At 38.4% G+C, this 27572-nt stretch overlaps 1 protein-coding gene across 7 annotated transcripts in view; it reads left to right on the forward strand.

The window, feature by feature from the left end:
* Positions 1 to 27572, forward strand: part of LOC131694044 (CUGBP Elav-like family member 4) — a 467189-nt gene that overhangs the window by 223435 nt on the left and 216182 nt on the right. For 5 of the 7 annotated variants that reach the window (XM_058982390.1, XM_058982393.1, XM_058982391.1 and 2 more), the window contains exon 4: positions 21912 to 22037. The exons of 1 other annotated variant lie outside the window; for it this stretch is intronic. In XM_058982390.1, the coding sequence (XP_058838373.1) occupies positions 21912 to 22037 (126 nt within the window). Of the gene's footprint in view, positions 1 to 4569; positions 5236 to 21911; positions 22038 to 27572 lie in introns of all 7 variants that reach the window. One more of the 7 variants, XM_058982395.1, reaches the window with a different exon arrangement.

Here is a 27572-nt window from a genome sequence, read left to right on the forward strand (position 1 = left end):
CTAAACGTGCATATTGATGAGGATAGCTACTGCCAGGCATTATTCATTGATTCTCTGTTTAATTTTCAGGGGCTGACCCAGGAGAAAAAATTTAGGAGGAGGGAGTCTTCGATTTTGAAATTAACATTGTACAATGCGCAATATGCGAATCGGGGGGATACGCATCCAGATACTTATTTGGATTTAAATCCAGGTCTAGGTCTTGCTCAGGTGCGGACCTGGTAATGGTTAAGGTCCGGAAACTGGTCCGGATCCTGAAACTGGTCCTGATCCAGACTAAACTAGTTTCGATCCTCCATCCATCATTGTAAACTACTCTATTAGTCACGACTAAAAATCCGCGAATCATAAATGCATACGTGAATTTATTGATGATTCCTAACGAATTAGTCACGACTCACCAATCATGCTCGTAAAACAGTTCCCAAGAGTTTGAAATCGCTAACCTTATCATGATTCCTAGTGTATTACTAATGACTGATTTTTCGTGCTCGTAAAATAGTCCTGTAAATAGGAAAGTCCTATTCGTGTACACATGAACTGATCCTAGATTCATGGAGAATTAGCCATGAGTGACCAATAGCTCACGAGATCATAAAATATTATAAATGTATGTGTGAACTGGTTCGTGATACCTAGTATATTAGTCTCAACTGACCAATTGGTACTCGTCAAATATGTAGCTCACAAAATCAGGAAATATTATTAATGGAAGCGTGAATTAGTTCATGATTCCTAGTAGAATAGTTACATCTGACCATGTTTCCTCATGAAACAGTTCGCTAAATAATGAAATATTATTGACGTTTTCGTGATCTGGGTCCTGATTCGTAGTGAAATATTTACGTTTTAAAACCAATCGTGAAATAGTTCACAAAATCATAAATGTTTAATCATGGGATTGTGAACTGATTCATGATTCCTATTGCATGCATTACGATCTAACTTGAGAGCTTGAGATTTTACTTTATGCAACTCTGCGCACGATCATAAAATTTTCACGTGAACTATTTCACAAAATTTGAATTTGTTTCATGAAATACCATAATTATGTCCGTCTATTATTATCACATATTTGTCCAGCAATATGTGCGCGAACAGCAGATATAAGAAAACTATTAGGAACTGGAACATCGTTATTCATTTGATTAGGTTCAATTTGACAGAAAACGAAATCTGAGTACCAAAAATACATTTTAGATCCATTAATCGTGTTCGTGATATATTTCACAAAACAAGATACCGTAAATCAATTAGACATTAATGATCTAGTTCATATTGTCACGTTCATCCTAGTAAGATATTAGATAGTAATTAAAAAACAGCATATCACGATAAGGTGAAGAGAAATTATGCATATCATGATAAAACTGCTTATATCTCAAACATGAGTCACATTACTCCACGTGTCAAATTCGAAAGTGAGCTTAAGAATAAAATATCACAATAACTGTGACTAAAATATCAAAAATCATGACTAATATCCCGGAATCATGAACACGGATGACTCTACTTATGACTAAAACATCACGATGCCGTGAATAGAAATTACGGAAATCCTTACTAAGATCCAGAAACACGTGAACATAAATCACACTACTCAGCAAGCAAAATCAGAAAGTAAACTGATCAATAAAATATCATGGCAACGTGACGATTAATTAAGAAAATTGCGACAGATCGCCTTAAAATATGAACAACGTTTAACTGTTGGCTCTTCTAGTTGATATAATGTATGCAGACCAGTGTATCCCCAAACTATGAACAAGAATCTAAATATGTCCATGGAACACCCACAGTAACCCAACCAAAGATTGGAATGTAACAAATAGTTTCATCAATACAAGGTTTATCATTCATAATTTCAGGAACTTGGTCACGATTTTCGTAAATCATTCAGTTCACGAAATTGTGATTTTCTTTTCATGAATTTATGAACGGATTCGCACATAATATTACACTGTTTATAACATTGTACATTTTACATTTTGAGTAACTTAGTTCGTGGTAATAAAATTACATCTACAGTACAAGAAAAAGCCTCTCAGTTTCTCTTTCGTGTATCCAGAGAGAAGTAAATAAATGGTACCCTTATGTCAGTTTCACAAAAACTATATAAAGCCAAGCCAAACTCAACAAGACACACTTGGCTGCCATATTAATTTCGGTTATGCATCGATTCAATTACAAACTGAACAGCTGCATACCGTTCCTGCTGCCCAGAAAATGTGCCCACATCCGGAGCCATATCGTTGACTTTTCGAGCTATGGTTGACTCTTCTGAACTCACGCACCTTCCCTCCCCATCCCGTCCCTGTACCGTAACCATCCGTATCCTATTATATCAAAATTGTAAGAAAACAAACTCCACATGGGAGAAAGGGGGCAGCAACCGGATCCCTGATGTAGCCATATTTTGGTTTTGTAGGATATGTTTGGATATTATTCCGAGAGCTTACGTTCCAGTCGCCATTTGCGCAACCCAGAAGTCACCGGGGAAACTTAACGTGATACCATCGTCTTCTTTGTTTTCACGTTGACTTTTGGCTGACGGCAAACTCTGGCCCCTCTTTCTCTGTGTCTCTGTGGTTTGGTTACAATCCCTGCTCACAAATGAGGCTCCTGTGCTACTACGGTGGCGGGCCGGTTGGAGGGAAGTTCGACGGGCCAGAGGATTGTCACTCTATACTTTCTCTAACGACAAACTTGTTATCAGATATTTTTGAACAAAGCTGAAACAAAGCGTTAATGACTTTTCTTTGGCCTGATGTTTCCCGAGAATCAGTGGCAAGTCTGATGGCTCTGGGTATCGGCAAGGAAGTGGAGAAACAGCAAACTTAAGACGACAGTTTCACTCGAAACCATTATTACGCGTCGTCATTATAAACGTTCGGTTATTAAGAGAAGGCTAAATGACTTGCTTTGGTTTCTTGTTGCTTCGCCGTTGTCGTTTCCCCCCTCTCCGCTGCGGGGTGGAAGCGCTTCGTTATTATCTGCCGGTTGTAAAGTAGCGGATTATTGAATTTTCGGCGGGGCGGAAATTGCACTCCACTTTCAAGTTGAAGAGGAAATTACGATAGGGTTTTGTTTAAGGCCCCTCGAGGGACGCGGGAGCTACGATTGTTGTTCGTTCGATTCGATGGCAAGTAAGGTCCTTTCCAAATCGATTAATAGGCCACGTGTTTCCATGGCACGTGGGGAAATTGAATAGAATTTCGACAGTACATAACAACACGCGAACGCACATCTGCGCTTCGTTTACACACTTTACCCTTAATTTCCATATTTTCAACCCCCGCATGAAACGAGACTCTGTTGGGGAATTCGTCGGGCAAAAAACGTACATTTATTTATGCGTGAGAGAATTACCCTCCTTGGCGTGCCCGGGATAACCAACCCAGACCGGAACTGTTTACCTAATCGCACGTTGTGTGCCGATGTTTAGCCCCCGTTTAGATTTATGCGATTTCTTCTCCAATGGATCCACGGGCGGGAGGCTGAGCTGGCGTTTTTGAAAAGCGTAAGACAGACAAAGGTGCGGTCTCATGAGCGTTGGAAATCTCCCTGAGAAACGAAGAAGGAGCAGGAGGCAGGGCGGTACCGAGATAGGCTTTCGCCAGTAAGTGTTTGTATTTTGAAAAACAATGTGGCGAATAAATTTATTGTTCATAAATTTGAACCACTTTGCTCCGGTTGAGTCGGTTTAAATGGGTTCGTTTTTTTTGCGGGGCTCTGAGAGTTGTGAAACATGTGTGCCTCGGCACGAGTTTGGCTTGGTTGTGTTACAGTTGGATGGTTGTATGGGATCCGCTGCCAGACGGGGGACGGAAATTTAGACTGACTTTATCGTGCGGAATAAATCAAACGCCTGTCAGCTCGATTTTCGGTAGCACGCGTACGTTGGGGCAGGACTTTATTTTCATTTTTCTTTTTTGCTGATGGCAGTTCTGGGTGTGTGTGGAGAGGAGGAGCGGCAGCTGAGTTTGCTTTAATAACATGTTTAATCTTATCAAATCGTATCGCACTTGCACACCGGGTAGATTTTCAGTATGGTTTAATTTGGGAGGTTTTGCGATTTATTGTGTGATCGTGTAATAAATTACTTGAATGTGTTGGTTATCATGTACTCTAATGAGTGACGAAGAGATGGAAACGATAAATTTTATGAATTTGAGTTATACATAATAATTGTATGGTTGATGAGTGTTTCGAATTGGTTTCTTTCAACATCCGACAGAATGATGAAGTCAATTTTTTTTACAAGCAAAACGAAATGACAAATGACTGACGATTCAACGACGTACAATAAAGTGAACTGAGATGAAAACTATGCAACAGATTTTTCAGGTGGTATTTAAGCAATAAATAAGAAAATATTCTCAATGTGTACATCTCTTTTCATCACATCATCAAACCTGGTAAAAGAAAACAGCAACCAAACCTGCAGTTTCATTTTTCATTCTCTTATTTTCCTACTTTTCTTTCTTTCTTTTTTCTTTCTTGGTCTGCCCTCTGCCGGTACAAAACAAACATACAAAAAACCTCAAACAAATCCAACGGAATCAGTAGACATCGTCTCTGTAGCGATCGAGTCAATGTTTTTGGTATTGCCTTCGAAACAATTTTCCGTACCACAACAGCAACAACAGCAACAGCAACAACAGCAACTACAACAATCGGTCAGCAACACATCGGCTGATCGTATGTGTTAGAGAAGAAAAGAATAAAGAAAGAAAAATAAGGAACAGTTTAGGGCTCAGTTAATCGCTACTATAAAAGAACACACACAAACACAAAACGAAACAATTTAGGACAAAGTAAAATAAAAACAAAATCAGTGAAAGCCAGCGGAAACAGTAGAGCTTTAAAGCAAGTGTGATATCTAGGAAATAGAAATAAGCATTTTAGGGAAAACCTGCCTAACCAAAACATACAAAGTTACAAGCAAAGTACACAAGGAAATTGTTTTGAACAATATCAGTTAGTGCGAACACTTTGACAACGGGAAAAGTAGAGAGGAAGTAGGAATAGCCAATTCTTTTTTGACGAAACGTAAGCCAATTCTTCATCTCGAGAACCCACTATATATTTACACACAAAGAAGACATAACCGTACCGTACCGCGCGCAGTACGCAGAAAAAGGAAAAAAAAGCGAATCAAGTGGTTTTAAGGATCTGCCGTTCATCAGCATCATAAGCGTTGGTTTCAGTAGAGAGGCAGCAAAGTTCTTAGAAGTAAGCACCCAGATTTTCCACTGCACACCATCAAACGAACGGACCGGAAGGGAGGTGAGCGTGGTTTCTTCCCATTGCTGGGTTCAGCAAACCGCACAATGTGATACAGGGCCCCACAAATTGAAAAGCCATAATTTATGGTCGTAAATTACCAAACCAACTACAGAAACGACAGCCTGGCGAGAGTGATTTCTGCACCTCAACCATTGCGCTCGGTTCCGCTCTTACCGACTGGGACTGACCAGGAGTGGTCCCGTTTCTACACCCAGGAAACCGATACTAAACACAATAGGCGAAAATTTTAATATTCATTTAACGCCACCAAGAATCGTGACTGCAATATATTGTCGAGCGCCCCTTTTTCCCATCTGCTCGTATTTTACGGGCGTTTGAAACTGTATCACATTGCAAGCTGCCCCCTGCCGATTTGCTGGAAGAGTTGGGAAAGACCACCACCTTCCACTTCCCCACCGCTCAACAAATGTCGTTTTCTTTCATTCATTGTCGTAACCTTAAAGTGTCGTGCGTGATTTATATCTTTACCTTAGGGTGTTGTCTGTAATTACTTACGGTAGTTTTTCGTTTTTTTTTCCATTTTCCTTTCTCTCAGTTTTATTTTGTGTTGGTTTGTTATACTGAACAAGATAGTTGCTTTATTTCAATGGATGTTTGATTAAAATAAAAGTTCATTCCTGGCACCGTACGCAATCATACTGCAAGTCATCATTCTTAGAACAATTCTAACCGAAGTTTAGTTTCTCTTGTGTTTCCGTTGCTCAGTCGAGCAAGACCTAATTTGTTTATTCGTGTTTTCTATTTTTTGTTTTTTCTTGCAACTCATCAAAGGGTGTCAATGTTTTCACCATATTCGGCCCTCAATTCAAAAAAAAACAATTCAAATCCTCAAAATTGACTCTTTTCTAGCGAAACAAAGGACACACCTCTGAACGAGTTCCGAGTCCTAGATGTTCGTCTCTGTGTGTGCGTGTCTGTGTGGCAATATATTATAGTAATTCCAATGCTCTTCCCCCTCACGTTACCAAATATTTAATTCCTTTTTCCGATATCGGAACATTCTACTAATCTCATCGACAGAACATTCCAAACGAATGGTAATAAACTAGGTCATTTGGGGGACGTAGTGACGACCCTACCATCGATCCATGTCGTCGCAAGTACCGAAATTTACACAAACACAAAATTAATTACTCAAGAGACAGTGAATGACGCGCACTGTGGCGCTGACCACTAATCAATTCCTCGTTTCCCACCCCCCACAGCCAGTGGGAAGATTAATCGAAAAAATACCTTGTCTTGGATCACGCGAGTGCGTGTTAGCCGGAAATGGAATTCGAATTCCCGGTGCGTAGTGGTCTCGCAGTTCTGCGGGTGTCGTTGAAGGCACCTGTCGAGTTGGAACGAATCCAACTGCTCGGAAGTTCATCGGAGTGTTGGTAACAGATGACATATTCACTATCATTACATTGGTGGAGAGGGGAGTAAAAGGCGAGGAACTTAGTTGAATGACGGATCCATGCTGGTTGGAATCTATGGCCTGACAATAATTCACTAAATCATTATCGAGAATTTTACCAATTTGTTTTACGGGAAATTTTCCGGACTATTAGTCATTATCCAATTCTTGGGGAGCACAAGGATGCCTATATCATCGAACCATTATTTGTCAAATTTGAGTGGTGACACCAATGTCAAACTATCATTAGTAAGCATTATTCTACTGTTACAGATAAGACAGCAAATTCTTCCTAAGACACACTTTTTGAGAACTATTCTTATTTATAGTACCATTAATGACGTCCGTAGCTACAAATTGCTTGCCAATCTAAGTTATTTCCAAGTAATGGGATTTTTTCAATTATTATTATTTCAAGGCAGAAACATGTATAATTGCCTTTACAAAGAGCAAAGATTAACGTGCATTTTCATTGAAATTCCACACAGCAGCGGAATAATGAACAAAACAAATTTGATTACAACAATCTCTTCAGCCTTTTGAAAAATTAATATTGAACTTGTGTATTCCAACAATTGGAATGCCACTTTCTTGATTTCAAATTTGTCCTTTTCCTATCGATAGTCTTGGATTTATGTTTATAGCTTTACGGATAGCTCACTAGCGGTTAGTCTCAATTATTTAACATGTTTATGTAGAATCCAATCTCGATCTTCGTGTGCTTGTTCTGGTGAGGTTATGATAATAACTGTAGCGTATTTTCAGTTCTCCAAACGTTGCTACTATTACGACTAACTTCAAAGTCACACGTCACTAATATTTCTCGAACAGAACCCCATATTTCTTCATTTGGCCAAAGCAAGTTTTTTTATAGCAGCATAGCACAAAATGTCAGAATGAAATGTTCCACTGCCTCAAATATCGCGAAACCAAAAAACGCACAAATCTGAGAGCTGATATTCTTGTACAAATTGGACATTGGCTGAGAGTCATTTTCCAGTTTGATTTTATAGGTACGTAGCTAAGACCGAGCATGAAGATTATCTTCACATAGTATCGAAAAAGGAGAATGGAATCGACATCATCATATTGAGCCAAGAATTATTTAGTACTAACAGTGTTTTTTAGAGTGTGACATTTCCCAACAATGCGACAAATGGACCAAGATCTTAGTGCCAGCGAGAAATTTTGGCCGAGAATTAAATGTCCAAAACGAGCGGCCATTAGAGTTTTTTTTAATGGCGGATTTACAAACAATCTCGCTCAGTAGCTCACCAGTAAAAGATTAGATCCGTAGTTTTTACACGAAACAGCAATGTTGAATAGAGTATTCACTGATAATAATTTAAAAGATAGAAGCAAAAAAAAATCGATTTTTTGAAACTGACTGATGAGAAGACTCCCTAATTGAAGCCTAAGATCCGATGAAAACAGTCGGTTTTCCAAGCAGTTTTTAGCCAAATTTGATTGCTGAGTTATGCAGATTTTCCTTGTTACGAATGCTTTGTTGCTAGTCGTTTTTCGTACTGGCGTTTTATGTTAGCCAAAGAATTCGAATTTTACGCTTGAAGTTTTTATCGACGTTTACATTTCAATACAATTAAATGGAGCTCACCAAGCATGGTCTACAACTGCTATCCCCCGAAGCTAAAATACAAAACCGATTATCGGTAAGAACTACAGCGACGCAGTAGGCTGAGACATAGTTCGTTCGTTTTAGTACAAATACCCCGCACTTTACGGCAATAATTCGATAAAGATTGAACTGTCGTTCTTCTTGCCACTCACGTTGTAATTTCCAATGCTGTGACATATCTGGTTTTTATACGGGACGCGAGTTAAACCGGCTGCAAAGTTTTCACTAGTAATGGATATATTATCTAGGAGATACGGCGCACAGCGGGGCTGAAGTATCCGACTTTCGACGGACAAAACTTATAGCGCTCTGGATATTTATCCTAGAGATTTGGTGATTTCGGGAAATTCTTGGATAGAAGTGAGTATTATTTTGACGAATTTGTTTCTGATCTAGATAAGTGAAAACTTAGCTAGATGATTTCTATCTTTTGATTGAAGCATCCTAACGTAAATCTTCCTTCTACAAAGTTTTTGTCTTTGAATTCTTGTTATATATATATGATTCGAAGGTTCATATACTCTATAACCTTCACAGGTGGCGCTGTATGACAATTTATAAAGAATGCTCCTAAAAATCGATTTTGTCTATATTTGTATGCATACTTCTGTGGAACATAATATTTCATTTCAAAATAATTGTAAATATAGAATAAAAAGGCATATCTCAAAAGAGCTACTCCTATGATTAGGACACAAGTCATCAAAAATTTTAGAAAAAATGTACGTTCTACGAAAATATGAATAGCTTATGAAGCGGCAGATGGCGACAGCTGAAATATAGCTTATGACTAGTGAATATCATGGACATTGGAATGGCTAACAGAGAAAAGTGGATCAACATGGGGCTTTCTCTCTACAGATGTTTGATATGAGTGAAAAGTATGATTTTCACTAGGAAACTGCTGTCGAAAGATAGAACTGATCTAGATGAGTTTCAACATATCTCTATTCTATTCTATTTTATTCTAACCCTTACACAGCCAGTATTGAAAAGCATCCTGGAAAACACCACAGTTAGTCTGTAGTGTTTTTCTTGTCAACATTAATATTTGAAGCATAATTTCATATGTCGCAAATATTAAAACGGCCAGGCCTACTGTGCAGAGTTCGGTTTGAAGATGTTTCAAAATTAGACGGCAATTAAATTATTCATTTAGTGAATAATTTAATTAACGAATTGTTTTGAATCTTAAAGGAGAATGAAACGAGGACAACCGTACCGACCGTTTCAGTTTAAAGGGAATATAATAAATCGTTGGGAGTGACTTGGCTAAGAAGGTTAATGTCACTCCTTTGGTCCTTTGGGATGGGACAGAGGTATTTACACCTTGCCCTGGCTAATATGCCTAGGTTAAAGCGCCTTCACTCGCTCTTAAACTTACCGTGCCGTGTCAGATAATAATATTAACAGTAACGACATAATTCCGAAGAATTAGGAAGTAAGTGGAGACATTATTATCTTTTGACTAGGAACGATTTATGTACCCTAATCCATGTCATAGTTCGTGTAATGCCCTGATGCACCCATCCTGCCCAAATATTGAAATAAATGTCATGGATTAAATGCATATAACGAACCTTACAGATAGACAGTGAAAATAAAAAGTAACGAAATACTTAGAAGGAAGAAAATCACCTACCACTATCGAAAAAATGACATAACAATTTGAAAGTAGAAACAATATAATCAGAACGACCTCACCGGTAATTGCAGATACATTCACTGCGTTGTGGCCCTATCGGCGTAGGTTGTGGAATGATGTTTTGCTTCTGATGACGATGATGAAGACAACGCAATATATTCGGACGTCGGCAGTGTCAGTTTTGCTGCTGGAACTTGCTAGTCGCGATGCATATTGTAACCACAGCTGGGGTCTATCGGTGGCGTTGATTTTGCTCTCATTGTACGACATCCTATGAAGCAAACAGCTCACCGCCATCCAGCAGTGTCTCCTGTACGAATACCGCTGATGTCACTTCCGAACACAGCCAGCAGCGGTAGGCCCGGCAAACGGTCCGCTTGCACGAGCAGCACAATGACGCCAAAATCGTTCCGGGAACGCTGAATTAGCTATTCCCCGTATAGCATTCCGTGTTCCACCACCGAGAATTCATCTGAAGTTGTCCAACTAGTAAAACTTCTAAAACTGCAGCAAAATAGTGCTGAGAAAAAAAACTGACGGAAAAAACAAACCTCGACCTCGCCTACTATCCTCCGAAGTATGTATAACATGCACTAATAACAAAAAATTCAGATGAGTTTCAACATATCTAAATCAAAATAAAAATGGTGAAATTATAACTAAATCGAAGTAAGGATACTTTACAGTGGATATAAAACTTCCAGAATATAGACAAAATGCGCTAGAAACTTCCTTCGTCCAAAGTAACCTTACGTCCCAAATGTTCGCCATCTACGTATGCGTAATAATGGTCATGCCATCTGCGTTGCGTTGTGACGATGATCGCACACTAGCTACATCATATTTAACTGCAGTTTATCAAATAAGAGTTGCTTAGGAAATGGTAATCTTGTGACAAACGCCATTTTGGGGCAAACCGAGTAAGATATGCCGCATTACTTGAATGACAAATTTCTACAAAGTGGGGTTCTCAGAATACCGCTTTATTACGTAGATCTACATACAATGAAGTTTAAGATATTTTTTCTATATGAAACTTTCCAAGGAACACAATGACATAATAATTTTCAAAATAACAATTCATGTATTGCGAGTAACACGCAGTTTTACTTTTAAATTGAAAAAATTGCATATTTGGCAAAAAAATTACTATATTTTCTGGATTCCTTGAACAATTTCCTTCAAAATGCTTCTCACCGATCTAAATCAAATTAAGCCGAATGTATGAATAAAACATAATAATTGATGCTTTATTTGTATACAAAATTTTCCATGCACAATTATGGCACGTCATACAAATTTTGTCAACAATACACACTTATGACAAGCGTGAATGCGACTTTTGCTTACATTTTTAGAAAAAAATCTCGAAATTCTCAACCGCTCTTCGTAATGTATAAGATACTAATACAGAATAGATAGAATCATCAATTGTCTTCTATGAATTGTTTCTACCATTTATAAGTTTCAAGATATTGAACCACAAACTTTAAAAATCGTTTTTCTTGAAGTGTGCCAATGGCGCTTATCATAAGATAGCACACCAGTGATGGTATGTTATGGAGTATATTTGGCCTCGGAGTGTATATCTAAACTAGGAAAACAATCAACATTATAAGCTCCATCTACATACATTTTAGAGCATAGGTGTTTTCAAAGCTTACGTTGCAAATGCCAAAGCGATCAACTCGGCAGAGGAAAGCTTTTTGCTAAGGTTTCACTTATCTAAATAAAAAAATCAAAATTGTCAAAATATAGCCAAACTTTACGCGTGGTATTTTCCCCAGGACACCCAACCATTAGTATCCAGAGTAGTTATGATTTTAGTAGTCGAAAGTAGCTTCCTACCCCACTGTGCGGCGACAGGTCGAGTAGTCGTGTCTCGATTGAGTTATCCTCCATAGCTCTTGCTTCAGCGCTATAATATTCAATATTTATATCAACAGGGTATTTATCATATAATGAAACTGGATACATGGTTTTTTGTATGATGGATAAATTTTGCAACGTTTGAATCCAACCGCTTCTTGGTGGGGATTTTGGCTATTTTTGCTCTTGAGTTCCGAGCGACCTTCACAGTGGAAAAGAATTGTTCAGGGCCAATACACGGGAAATTTTCCTTCGGCGCGTACATCTGAGGATGGCTATTCAAAAGCATTTGTTTTGAAATTCTATAGGCGAAACTCAGCAGTAAATGACTTCTGTATTGACTAGAAACACAAAAAAGATTTACTTGCCTTAGAGTGAATTCCAACGATATAAATAATTGCTTATGCCGCAAATTTGCCCCAACCGCCTACTAGCCCAAACTTTTTAAAAATGAAAAATTATTCGCGTAAGAGTCACATTTTAAGTGTCTTGAAAAGGAGCGTTTTATTTTGTTATTTTCCAATCGAGGCTTTTGACATATTTACATGGCCGATTTGTAAATATGTCCAAATTAAATAATAACGAAATATAGCGCGTAGTGAATTGCTTCGCACAGATAGTTATTTCTAGGGATGAATCAAAATGTGTCCATCACCTTTAACTCTAATGTTGTTCCAATCTCCGCTGCTGTATTATCCAGCTGACATATACTCTTACCCTAGTTGTTGATAATAGAGCTTTCATCGCTCTTTTTGCCCTACTTAATATTATTTTTTTCCAACACGTACTTATTGCAAGTGTAAGGAATATCGCTTACTCGAATCTGTGAGTGATGAAATTTCAGTGAATTTTTCAACATTCTAGAAATCTTGAGATAATGGATCAGTCTAAGTCAGTAGCTAACGGAAATTGTTTATTGACGCCACAGTAAAAATCACATCTGGCTCCCACAAAACAATTAAAAGCGTAATCAATGTAGATGACATTTGAAAGTAAGTGGTCAAAGACATCAGAAATTGAAGATTAACGCAATTGTGGAATCCAAGATTGCGACTTACGGTTACCACAAAACAGTGAAAATCATCATCTATATGGGTGTCATTTCGACAGGGTGGTCAGTAGACATCGGAACTTGATGACTAACGCCATTTTGAAATTCAAAATAGCGTCTTCCGATTACCAGAAAAAAGAGAATCATCATCAATATAAGCCATTCCGTGCGAAATGATCAAGGTACGTGTAATAGACCTTCACGGATTTGAACCAATTTTGGAGGAATTGTTCATCTAGGGCCAATATATCAAAATCCAAATTGTTGTGTCATATGAACCACCCCTCGGGCCATGCGTAAGTCGCTTCCTGAAGAAAATTGTTCAAGGAGGCTGGAAAAAATGTTATTTTTTAGCGCCAGTGCTGCCAACTTTGCGTTCTTTCAGTTAAAAAATTATTGTTAATTTTTCTTGAAATACATATATTTTGAAAATTTTAATTACATCGTGTTCTCAGACATTTTTAAATAAAAAACACTTATAATCTCAATATAATTTAAGTTCATCCTGAGATATACCGTTTTGAAGCGAAAAAACCCAATGTCTTGCATAACATCGCAAGCGCACAACGACAACAATCCAACTTTAGTAAACTGAGTTCATTGCTCCCATGAACTGAAGGATGATTCAATTGACACAAAAATTTAGATTTCTATGTATTGGCTCTAGATGAATGATTGCTCCAAAATTGGTTCAAATCTGTGGGGGTCGATTTCAAGTTTCCATCTTCTTTTGATCACTTCGCGCAGTATGACCCATATGGGTGTCATTTAAAATGGGGTGGGCAGCAGACTTCGAAAATTGATGATTAACGCCATATTGAAATTCAAAAGGACTGGAGCTTAAGCTTGAGTTTGTGCGAGCACCTCTGGCTACTACTTCGTTATCGATCTGTACTAGCTGAAGTTGCACAGGGAATCAGTTGATAATTATGCTTGGGAGTAGCAAAACATCTTTCATAGTGCAACTCCAGGTAATCCCAAAGTGTTTATTGAGCAACACCGTCCGCCGTATATACTACTGCACATTCCACAAGTAACAGGGTGGAGATATTTGTTGGTAAGTGAGCATCGGGCCACCAGGAGACTTAGTGACTGCCCGGATTCACCGCAGAGAAATATTGAAACGACGAGAAAGTCTAGACAAATTTCTTATTTAGGTTTTGACAACCATAGAGCGAATTAGATTCGAGGGGATAAGTTGAAGCATACAGCTCGTTCCTTATTTTCGTTACTCTTGGTGTCTACCGATAGAAAGGTGTATAAATTGATGGGTTACTGAGGTTGGTTTGTGTTATTTAGACACCCATATTGATAATTGTTCCGTCTATTTTCTGGTAACCGTAAGTCACCGTGTCTTTGATTTCAAAACGGTATTAATCATCCATTTCTGTTGTCTTCTGACAACCCCCTTTCAAATGACATGCATATTGATGATGGTTCTCTCTATTTTCCGGTAATCGGAAATCTCCATCTTCAAAATCGTGATAATTTTCAATTTTCAATATCTACTGAACACTTGCTTTCAAATGACAGCCATATTGATGACGGTTTTTATTGGAATGTGATAAATAATGTCTAATACTTTATAATCCATTTTTGCGCTAAGATTTTTTTATCTCATTTCGGTTCAGACTGCTACTCAAACCGGTTTTGTTCTTATTAAAACGTATACCGTTTTTGTTCGGAGTGAATTTTTAGGCCACTCTTGCTCTCAGGTTCCGATTTAGGATTGTCATTTATTTTTAAAATAAATTTTCCGGTGAGTTTGGAATTGCACCTTGTTGCCTACGCGTTTTTCCTGATTAGTCCATCGGAAATGATAGAATGCGACCAAAACAGCACATAACAACCGTAACCGTCAGTGCCAACTGTCATAATAGTTTTGCTTTTCTAAACCACAAATGCAAATCACCTGCCAAACCAAATGTTCTTTTGTGATCATGGCTGAAAATCAGTAAATTTCCTGCTTTGACATATTTGAAGCTTTCGGTTTTTTTTGGTAGCCGGTAGCCGATTTTGAAGTTATAGCTCATATCCTCTGTTTATGCAATTTGGACCAGCTCCTACTTCTTACTATAAAGTTTCACATATCAAGGAGAAAAAATAATTTAACAACTCGAAATAGAGTGAAAACAAATAGGGATTTTAAGAACAAAATAAGATTTCACTTCTATTGCAAAAAATCGGTAAGAAATGTATGGTCCGGTTTGGACCAGGGCAGGAGTAATTTGGACATTTGATGAAGTTTTATGCAGAACCGTTTTTACACAAAACGGTAAACATTTAAAAAAGTTGTTAAAATAAAATGTGCGCAATTGATCAGGAAAAAATAATTAGTTACAAATCGGTTGACATGATCTAGTTCTCCAGCTCATATACACTTACTAAGTCCGAATTGGCCTACTTTCTCCTATAGTATATAATTGTAATACTTATCAAAATTTTGTATAACTACTTGTGGGTACAGTTCCATAAGCTGATAAGCGTATCTTCCTTTTGGTTTTTGTACAGTTTTTTTCACTTGAAACGAAATTCTTGGATCTGTGATACTTCTCCTTTTAGTTTCATTACTTCACAACCGATCAGTATGCTTCAATCGGAAGTAGATTAGGGCTTTTAAGTGGATTTCACTGTTTATGGTACCTATTCCTAAGAATGCTTAAGATTTCAACCCACATGAACATAAGGCTTGCCATATAAGATATTTTTCAAATTTGTTTTGTATTTGCGGTTAGCTTGAAAACTAAAAGCTCTTATCAAAACAATGTGCACTATTGGCGTTTTACCTATATTGGAGGAAAACAAATCGTATTAGTGTTATATAACAGTCAATTGCTTGCGTAACAATCCTAAAACTGTGTCTGAATTTTGGTGTGAATGGCCTTTATAAGTTATAAACCGTACTAGGTAGTTAATTTCAGAAAAGGACAAATTCCACAATTCAGATAAACTGTTTAAAATGGAAAGTAAAACAATTCGCAAAAAATACAAAGGCTTCGCTGAATGTTGTAGTTCCGTAGGCTCTGTAGAAATTATCTGAATTCAGAAGCACTTTCCTAAACTGATTAGGATTTTCCTAGGATTTGATCTTTAAAAATCTTTCCTACATGTCTGAAAATCTCAGAAAATCGAGACCAGCCAAAAATCACCGTCCCCCACTTTTACAAACTCGAAAAATATCAAAACTCCATCTAAAACGAAATAACTTACATAAACAGCCTAATTGTTAATCCCGATTAACCTAATAACACCTTTCTGCACTTCCCTCGCCCATTCCACGACGAACACGAGCACTTGAACAAAATATTCGCTACACAAACTCTCGACCATCTCCTGCACGCCGAAACGCGTCCCTCGCTCTTTTTCACGCACATTATGTGCATACTTTATTCATAAATTCCTACCCAACACTCCCCTCCAGCGAGCTCTGAGATGAATCTCATGACACAAAACCGACGAAAAAGCATACTATCTGCGACCCGACACGGATTCGAAGCAATTTTTTTTTTGAGCGTTTGCTCTTCCATACGCTCGTCCGGTCACCCAATTTCGAGCCCTCTACGACTAATCCTCGTTATTTATTTTCACAAACGGTAGATACTTTTGTTGCTTCCAGTTCGTCTTGCCCACAACTTCATGAGTATTTAAGCTGGATCTCGTCGCGTGGCAAAACGGCGCTCTTATTAAATTTATATGTAAATTAAAATATTTCGCTCAAATTCAATGTCTCCTGTGAGGACGAAAAAGAACGAAACAAAGAAACTACGAGGTAAAGAAGCTTCCATTTTGGACATGTTCCCGCAACCCAGTGGAACGGATCCGAGATAGGACAAGAATCCTAATTGTGTACGATTGTGTGGATGCGTGCAACATCGATTGCCGCCCGGTTGGGGGTGTGAGGTTTTTCCCATTCAATACTTGGCATGGGGCGGCGGAGAAAATTCCGAAAAGGCGAGTCTACTTTCGCTTATTCAATTTTTATTAGCGTTTCTATCGGTATCGTCGTTCTGTTCTGTGCGCACTGGCTTACATCGTTGATGAATGGGGCCGTGGAAGTCAAACTGACAGGATCGATCGCGTGGCTGCCAGAGGGAAGACAGGAGGGGTTGCCTTTCTGAAAAAATGTAGGTAATTAGATGATTTAATGTTGCTCTTCGTGTTGCTGTTTGAGGGATGAAAAAGGGGTGGGACGCTTTTGAAGGTAGCACGAGATTTCAAAAGGGCATTTGTTCGGAAAGAACTTATATTTATTCGGTAGGATTACGACGTCAGTTTTTTATGAAATTTGAAAAAAAATTGAGTAAACAAATATCTAGCTTTAGTTTCAATTCTCCTTATTCGGCATCGGAATTTTCAATTCTGTTTACTCTCAATTCCTAAATCTTTTTATATTTATGAATCAATATTAATTGGTCGTAATTTATTCAGGAAATCCTAGAAATCTCTTCATGTAGGAATTTAACCTTCCCGAAAATGTTCACCCCTCTATTTGGACTCGAAACAGCTGACACCGCAGATTTGTGGAAAATTCGCATCCAACTGTCTCGGACGGATACAAGTCATCGACCGACCAGCGCTGGAACAAGAGAAGCGTTTCCATTCAAACAGCTGCGTCATCATGTAATTAGGATAATTTATGGATCCGTTTTCGCGTTGATAAACAGCCAGAAATTTCGGCATATTCTTCCAATGCTGCTTTGTAAAGAGTGGTGGAATAAGACTTGAGCCTTGTCAGGATATAGTCTGTGGAAGAAAAAGCTTTAAGAGTTTTCTTGAAAGATATCGATTTCTCATGATTCGTTGGCCTAAGCGTCGAAACATTAGTGAAATTCAATTCTTTTTTTTCTTAAAGTTTTCCGGTGCCCTGAATTTCCCCGCACGAGAGCCACATCCCAGCAGGGATCAGTCGCAATTTGCTACTCCACAGCTCCCGAGGCCCACCGAGACGACACCCATAAAACTCAAATTATGTTTCGCCGCAAAAACCACTGGGTTAGGACTACTTTCGCTTTTCCCTGCAAGTAAGGCCACTCCGGTGGAACCCGTCTCGACCAACCGCCACGTAGGCGAGGGTCAAAAAAACCGGAAACAAAGTGTGGCGTAAAAGCAAGAGCTCATTAATTTTATCTGTCGCCTCATTACCCTCGTAAGTCAAACAAACTTTGTGTCAGCATCTTCACGCTCGTTGTCCACCATACCGCCGCCAAACCATTGTCGACAGGGAACGGCCTAATTCTCGTGCAGTCCAAGTCATTAGCGTGGCCACAAACAGCTTCGCTGTTCCGTGTAGGAGTTGATTTATCAGAGTTAATTGTGAAAATTTAGAAATAAATGTCACAACGGGTGACTTCTACCCCGCTAGTTCGTATTCTGCAATCGATTTTTCACCGTACTATCGTACCTCCTACTTCCGCCCGGTTCAGAACCAGCTCGAGCGATGATACGTAATTAACGAGATTAGATTCGCTGAAAAGGATCCCCGTCGAAGCCCATAAATTACAACTAATGATCCAAATTATATCTAATGGTTATATAATCCGCCAGAAATAGAAAACAGCATACCGCGGCTGATTTTTCCGGATGGCTGACCTTCGGTTTCACGGAGGAGTGACCAACCCACCCTCGCCGGGTGGCGTTCAGCATCGAAGAGTTAAAAAGCTCTGACGGATTGACGTAATCCGGATCACGATTTTTCCAGTATGCCATGCGAAGCCTTACCTCATCGAAAAGAAAATACAATTTCCGCTGAAATGCACACTTTGATGCACTTCCGACAGTAAAAACAAAGTAGTCTGTGCAGCTCTTGACAATAGCTATCGAAAACATCGTTACTCAAAACTGTCACGTTCTGCTGCTGTTCGATTTGTGGACGCGCTTGACCCGGAGATTCGCCTACTGGCACCACCGAGTTTCGAAGTTTAGCCAAGACTCGCGCGTGACAAAGAACCACGTGCCGCTTTCACCGCCACCGTCGCTTGTTTACTTTGTTTCGTTTCACGTCGTCGTTGTCATTGTTGGCATCTTTTGTCGGTTCAAAGGCGACGAAAATAGGAAAATTATTTTTGATTAGCATAGAAATTTCCCTCGCCAGATTTTCGCTTTCAAGTGATGTACGCGGCTGGAAGCGTCGGTCTGGTCCCGGTTCTGTCAATTGTTACCGCGGCGTCGTCGCCGTCGTCATCGTCTTCTTCAAAAGTTGGGGTCTGCTGGCATCACGCTCGTACAAAGAAATTTTCGGCGATGCGAATCAGGAAGAATCCGATGGGGAAGATAATGGAGACTGATGTCGATGGAGATGTTTTTTACGGGCCTTTGTTCGTTCGCTCGGCCACGGACGAGGGGGATACTGAAAGGACACATGCTCATCATTGTTCTATCCGAAGCAGTACTTTGGCGACTGAGATGGGTTCGATGGGCGATTGCCCGAAATTGCTAATTTACTGTTGCGCCCGTCGAGAGAGTCAGTCATCGATAAGTTTAGTGCACCAGAGAGAGGAGTTCGAACAAAGAAACCAAGTTGGTGGTTATATGTGTGAAGGGACTTGCGTCCAGGGATGCCAAGTGTTTTTCCAAAAAATCTGTAATATTTTTTGAAAATATCTGGAATTGTCTGGATGGCCTAAATTTTTTTTGGAAGAGCTATAAATCTTGCAATTTATTAATGAAACATATTTGTATGTTCCTGCAATTTAAGACCCTTCGACAAAATTAGCGAACTTTTGGCGAAAAAATTAGGGTATGATGTGTTTCCAGCTTTTCTAAAAAGTTTTGTTTTGAAAAGTTGTAGCTCAAAAGGCGGTTTAAAAATCAACCATGTGTTCTTGTAACTTATTATTCAAATTGTCAGGATAAATCTGGACAAATTCCTTGAAATCTGGATCAGAGAAACAAAAATCTGCATGTCTGGATGACGCTTAAATATCTGGAAGAATCCAGATAAATTTGGAAGGTTGGCACCCCTGCTTGCGCCTAGGCATTTACTGGATCCATAGGAATGGAATTCATCCAAACCTTTTGATTTTTTAGAGATTTAAAAAATGTAAAAAACCACTAAAAATGCGATACAGCTTTGTGATAAATGTGATAACAAATTATTATTATATTATGAACCTATACTCAATAATTAAAACAGTATCGGAATTTCGATAATACCAAATACACTCGGTCATGCTATAATGTTTGGTGGGAGCCGAGCTGCCATTTTTGATTCTTTTTTGCGAAATCTATTGAAGTTATTAAATATTACTCGGACTATTTACTCATAACTAAGAAAAATTCGAAGTTCTTGCATATTCCATGCTACTTCGAAGGCACACCTTTAACAAATAACGCTGATTTCAAAAGCATAACAATAATCAAAATTTAAGGATCTAACCAACTCAAAAAGCGACAACCAGTTCCATACACCCTTCTGAATTCATTTCAGCACATTTGCCCCAAACCGAGCTACATCCCTCCTACGTAGGCCAAATAGCCGCATTTCCCTAACCCAAACGCGGAAGCTCACTCCAATTGCACCTAAGATACCGAAGATAAATGAAAGAAATCCTCCGGACGTGCCATCCAATCGTTGTTTATGATGGAAACTTCCTGTGGGCTGCTTGGGCCACGTCCCGCTGGCAATCCTGTATCGTACCACCCATCAGCCCCAGCAGAAGCTAGCTAAGTTTATCATTTCCCTTGGCTTCTGGAATCCGCAATCCTCCCCACCAGTACCTACTTCCAACCAACGAGCGCCTGGCGAGGTTTTAATCTACCCGGAGCCGTCATCCTTTCACTCACTCGCATCACCCGATGCCAAGTCAGGGTCGTTCGGTCGGCCAGGCCAGGCCAGGCCGGACAGGAGCGTGTGAGTTTGTCTTCTGCGACGTCTTAATAGATTTACGAGAAAGATTTTGATTTATGATATTATTCTGTGTACGGTAGCAGCAAAGTTTCGGTTTTGATTAGAACTTTCTGCACTAGCTGTTCGTCCGGTTTTAATATATCTTCTGGTTGCGCCTCTGAACACACTGAACCATAAATCTTTGTTACCAGAAATCGTGGCAAACAGGAAATGACACTAACAGATGGGGGAGGGAGGGAGGAATATACAAAGAAACAAAAAAGGTGATGCGATAATTTTTCTGCTCAACCGACATTAGGCGAAAAACCACTGGGATACGACACCTTCCGGTGTACTTTTATTTCAATCTATTCGGAACCAAAACGAAAATAAATGCGCGTACAGGAGCTTACTGACTTCCAGCTGAAAGAAACTACGTTGTATGTGTTGCTGTTGTATTCCGTTTTTACTTGTTATTTGAATATGAGTGTTGTTTTTTAATCGTTGTGGATTAGCTCTTGTGACAGAAAAAAAATCGAAATCAATAGCTGCTCTCTAGATGGTACACGTTCAATTGACTGAAAGTTTAGAAATGTTTGTAATTTGCTTAACAATTCTTTCGACTTGTTTTCTTTTACCAAATGTTTTCCATGTTTTTATTATTGCAGCATCGATGGTGTAAATGTACTTTTTCTTTATCCATTCTTTATTCATTAACAATTTCCTAACCAGTGAAGTGTTGTGTTTTATTTGATTAATCCTTTTCGTAATTTCGTGAATCCAAATATTGTTTATTTACAAGTTGTATAAAGCTGTTTTCTGAATGTTTGCAAACACTTCCTAGTGTTACTAGTATGCCAATCCACTTTCTAAAGAAAAAAAAAACAAAACAACACATGAAACTCATAGCAAAATTTATTAATTTACTTTTTTCTTCTTTTTCTCTTTTCATTTTTATGTGATTCCCATTGTTCTCGCCTTTCCATGACAAAACAAACCACACCAATCAAAACACCACCCGATATCTCCATCCACTTTCCTGAACCACTGTGTGATTGTGATTGGAAACAACCAAAACAAACCTCTTATTCTCGCCTTACTCACACATTCCCGCCCGTCCGAAAAAAAAACCACAAACCATCTCACAACCCACATCACACGCAAAAAAATACACAGATCGAAAGCTTTTCGTTGGCATGCTTAGCAAGCAGCAAACCGAGGAGGATGTAAGACAGTTGTTTAACGCATTCGGAACCATAGAGGAGTGCACGATACTGAGAGGACCGGACGGTGCCAGCAAAGGTGAGTTTTGATACACGCTCAATTTTGTTTTTTTACGATTATCACTTATACTATGTACCCAGTTACTGCCCGCTAATCAGAATGTTAGTTACATGGAGTGTAATTGTGCACGGTGTTGTCATTGTTATGCAGAGATGTGAGCCGAGCAGTCGGTGAATAGGTAGCCGCAGCATTTTCGTTACACGTTGTAGTAGTTGTGGTATTGTGAGTTACATTGTGCTTGGATTGTCCAGCTGGAAGGCAATTGGAGTACACAATACGTATAGAGAGGGTTTGAATCAGAGACAGATACCCTAGTGACAGTCAATTCTTTTTAATAAAGGTGAAAGCACAGCCGTAAGTTTGAACGATCAGTAGTTAAACTTCCATACAATTCAAAATTTTTGGCGCCACTTAGTGCAAAGTCACAATTAACCCTCTTCAGATAGATGTATTCCGTTTAACTACATTATCAATAATAATGAAATGCAGTTGCATTGCACAATTAAACAACAGATACTAGTATTACGACTACGACGTATAGTCTTCCTCAGTATTCATATCAGTACTAAGGCTGATATGAACACTGAAGAAGGTTATACGTCGTAGTCGAAACACTAGTATCCGTTGTTTGATGGCGAAATGCAACTGCGTTTCGTTATTATTATTATAGCAGAATTAAACGGAAAAAATCTGTCATTAGAGTGTAAACTTCCTTGCTAAGGAAATTTTCTAAATTTATGACTAGGAGATAGATCTGACCAACGTACAGTATGAATCCTACATCTTTTCATACAGATTTTTAGATTAGCATCGCTTTCCTACCAATTCATTGGGATGACATCCTTTACGATGACAATTGAGCAACTGTTGTTCGGATTATGCGTAAGTAAATTCTTTTTGGAAATAGAACTACACGCAAGAAACAAATTTTAATTTTTAGTCGTGCACTGAGACTGACTCTGGCAGCACTGCTTCAACGGAATCCAATTGGACTAACAGCCTAAACTTCGGTGTTGCGGATAATAATAAGAATCGTTAATGCTACCTACAGTGAAAGGCTAAATTCTTAGATATTAGTCTTTCTAGTTGATGTGAGCAAAACTTGCCAACAGCAAAAGTTATAGCTGCTTGTTTTTTTTATAAACAACATAGACGAGAAGGAATCAAACAAATTATTGAAAGGGTTAACAAAAATTATCATTAAAAGATTTCTTAAAACATTTTTAGTGTTTTAATTTGTTTCAAACTCTAGGCAGCCAACTACCCAGAGCAGCTCATTTTTAAGCAAAGAAAATTTGAACTTCAAACAGCTAGACGTCTGAAAATTCCTTACTTATTTTAACAGCATTTGGCAATATTTTGTAATTTCAACACAACAGTGAATTATTTGGGTCGAAAAATCTATGGTAACGCTTCCGGATACACTAATAAAATAAATTCGAAATAAATAGAACGCAAAAGAGGGCACAATGCACGAATTCATTCGTCGTTTTCTACAACTAAGCATTTTTACAATAGTTGGCTTCGTTCATTCTACGGCCTGAGAACATGACGACTTGATAAATGAAAAATTACGTAAATTTAAATATTTAGTATACGTTGCACGAAATTTATCGTCAAAGACGAAACTATTTTTCGTGAATGAAATGAAATGAATCGTCATTTTACTAAATGTTTGTGTATGGCACGTCAGTAGCACGATTTCATTTCGTTCATCGAACAACATTTGCGTATATTTTTTCATTCGATCTCTTAGAATCGATGTTTAACAACATCGATTTATTATATGAAAGCGATCGATCTGGGAAAAACGATTTCAAGATGCTCGTAAATATTAGAATGACTTTCGTTTATTTTATCAAACAATTCATTTGATTTATGAAATAGAATCGTAATAAGCCTGCAAAGGTCAATTCGTGTTTTTTACGGAAGCGTCGTAATAAAAATAAAAACTTTTCCAAAGAACTACAAATGACTATATGTACGAAAAACTCGTATAATCCACGTAAGTTTTCTATACGAAACCTATTCGTAGAACATTTATGAAAATATTGTCTCTATGTTATAGTGAAATAGATCAACAATGTTATTTCCTACCCTTAATGTTGACGTTATATGAGCCAATTGAAGACTTCAGTTTAGTTGAATTTTTGTTAAAAAAATAAATACTTTCACAAAATCCTAAGAATATCTATAAAGATGTATGTACGACTTTCATTCCGTTCTTTAGGTTACAAGCAGTATCAAAGCAATCTAACGCACAGGGAGGGATATCCATATATTAGCTGAAAATAGAAACAAGGGAAGAAAGATTCAAAAACGAGGGATTTAGTCTACGTGGTATATAAACGAACCCCAATATAATTTATCATTCTTCATTTCATGAGCTATTCTATGAAGCAAACATTTTCTTCTTGGATGATTGCATCATGTATGTATATAATAGAGATAGTCGGGTTTCCATTTTTTCGAACCCAAACCCGACCCGAACCCGAGAGCTTGAAAATTGAACAACCCGAACCCGACCCGAACCCGAAATTATAGTACTTGAAAACCCCGAACCTGAACATTTTAAAATTGAACAACACGAACTCGACCCGTACCAGAGAAAGAAAATTTTGTAAAACCCGAACCCGACCCGAGAATTTTAAAATTTGAAAACCCGAACCCGAACCCGACCCGAACCCGAAAATTTAAAATTTGAGAAACTCAATCTGAACATGGCTTGTTAATATGGAAAATCAACTGGAGATCCCGAAGATTTTTAATTTTAAGCCCCCGAGCTAGATTCTAGGCTTATTTTAGAATAATGGAATCACTCCCACTCGGGCCTATGACAAAACGATGTCCAACTTTTTCTAGTGCATGTAGTGGTTTTCCTCGTAAACAAACATGAAAAACTTCTTTTCATAGCGATAGGTGCTACTCTTGCAGTACTAGAGGCTGCTCAATTTTTTACCTTCCAATGCAAAATACATTTCTCCTAGAATATTTACAATAGTCCAATTGCGTGGAACACGTAGCAAAATACAGTTTAAATTAATAAGATTTATCAGTTTTCAATATTATCAAGACAGTCTCTAAAAAATAAATTTTGGGATAAAACTGCTTGAATTATCTGCTTTTACAGAAACAAATAAGACGATGTGGCTTTTTCGAATGTTTCTCAATTTGTGCCGCCATGATGCTACCAAAGTACCACCATATTTGTGAGTTCAATACCTATATAGAGATTGTCAAATTGTCCCCAGGCTATAAGAGCTTTTGTAGTCAATTGTTTAAAAGCATCTCGTGGATCGCAACTATGCTAAGAATATGCAAATCGTGCTACATTTAAATTGAATTATCATTTGAATTTATTTTTCCGTTAACAATATACATAGTTAAATCTTAATGGACAATAACAATACAATATGTAGCAAAAAATGCTACTATTCAGAGCACTCGCGACTCATGAAAACTTTTCGATTACTTGCAACTGTCAAAACGACCAATCAGGATCGGATCAATAGATAGTTTTGTATTGTCTCTACTTTCCGTAGATTTCTACTCTCGTTGATTTGCTATACACTTTAAGCCGAGTTTCATGCGTTCACTACGACGGCGGCCTCAAAGAATGTCAAAATTCATAATCCATAATGGAAAGTTGAACTAATGTTCTCCGTCAAATCCCCGTTGACTTGTTCTTTGATGATTACCATGAAAAATACATCGCAAGGAGATTTTAGATCTGAAACACTTAATGGTGAGTGCTCGTTTAAAAAATAAAATGGTTTGCGAATCTGGAGAGAAGAAATTGTATACATGAATACAAAAATATAATACTTGAGCACAGGAAGATATGATGAATTCTAGCGATTCAAAAGGTGGTAACATTTGGTACGTTTATACATATGTGTCATCCATTCGTATCATGAAGTATACTACCCATGATAGCATAGTTGTCCCGTTTTCTAAGAGATTTCCTATCTTTATGGGACTGATATGTGATCATAAGCAATATAGTTCATTACTACTGTGTGTACGAGAGTCAAGAAATAATTTGGTTTGATTTGTCCAAACCATGAACTCGACCCGAACCCGAGAATTTCAAATTTGAAAACCCGGAACCTGACCCGAACCCGAACAAGAAGAATAAACTTACAGAACCCGAACCCGACCCGAAACTCGTCTCTAGTGTAAATCGGAAAAGAAGTGCTCGATGATCGAATTCTCACAAAAGTCATCCCACAGAGTTTTTGTATGGCAGCCGAAAACCTTTGCCGGGCATACGTTTAAGCGAGAAGTAACGGGAGAAGGTCCCTTTTTGACTATCTCCTTAAAGCTTAGTCTATAGATTATTGTTATAAATGAGTTATCTGTTTCTATTGCTATTCTGAATCACAATGTGTACGTGATATGTATCGGAATACAATTCTTTTTGGAGCGATTCCAATATTTTTTAACTTTCGACGTGTTTCCAATATATTTTAATCGTTTTGTTCTTACCAATCGCTCCGCAAACTTTGAATAGCTAATTTATCGGTGTTGTTTACATTCCTCCAGAAGAACGTCTTGAATGCGATGCAGCTCCATTTATACTCTATAGAAACACATTTCTTCTCAAGCATACGCAAATGTGATGATAGTCCTTGGTTATTTCAACTTACGTTGGTAGCTTCTGGGCGTAAATACGCTTACCCTAGCCCGTCATCCTCGACAACTAATCCTGCCAGCCGTTTTCTTCTGAAGGGATGGCTTTCTACGATCTAAATCAACTGAGCACGATCTTCAACCACATATCCCGTTTTCTTGACTTCGTCTTCGATGTTTGCTCTGACTATGAGTTCTGTGAGCTAAGCTTCCAGTGTAATCGTCCCTTTGGATAACTATCATCCCGCTTTAAAAATATCAATTTCTACATACAATATGAAAAAATAGTTAAGGATCGTCGTATTTTCGCAAAACCGATCTAGCTACATTGCGCCGCTCCCTGCGGCTGATCGGCTGGAGTGTACTTTTTAATCATGTGAATGTAGATGCTTGAGCGTTGATCTTTACAACCAACAACTGCATGGCTGTGTTGAAACATTCGTGTCTAAATGTCAAGCTCCTAGGAAGCCTTCTTGGTCTAACGCCATGATTCCGAATCGGAAACGTACTCGTACCAAAGTTCCGCGTACATACACAAATCTAAGATGTCCTTTTCTCAAGCGCTTCTTTGCAATAACCAGTAATGAGTACAGTAGTTACAATAAACTGCTGTACAAAGGATTTGAGAATCGCATCCAACAAAACTTACGAAGAAAAGCTAGTTTTTCTTTGAGCGGCTTAGTGGGATGCTGAAAAATTAAAATATAAAAAGAATAAATGTTTTCTTTTTTTTTATTTATTTTGATTATAGAGGTTTTAACCCTAGGGTCATTCGCCTCTTTCCGGGTTAAAGAAATCTCTTTTGGAAAAATCTCCAACCCTATGTGCGGGATTGGGCAGGCGAGCCCAGGCGAGCTGCGTACAAGGCAATCGATTTTCCAACTACGCTATACCCGCTCCCGACTGTTTTCCTTTTAATTC

This window comes from Topomyia yanbarensis, chromosome 3, assembly GCF_030247195.1.
Source record: "Topomyia yanbarensis strain Yona2022 chromosome 3, ASM3024719v1, whole genome shotgun sequence".
Taxonomy (NCBI): Eukaryota; Metazoa; Arthropoda; class Insecta; order Diptera; family Culicidae; genus Topomyia; species Topomyia yanbarensis.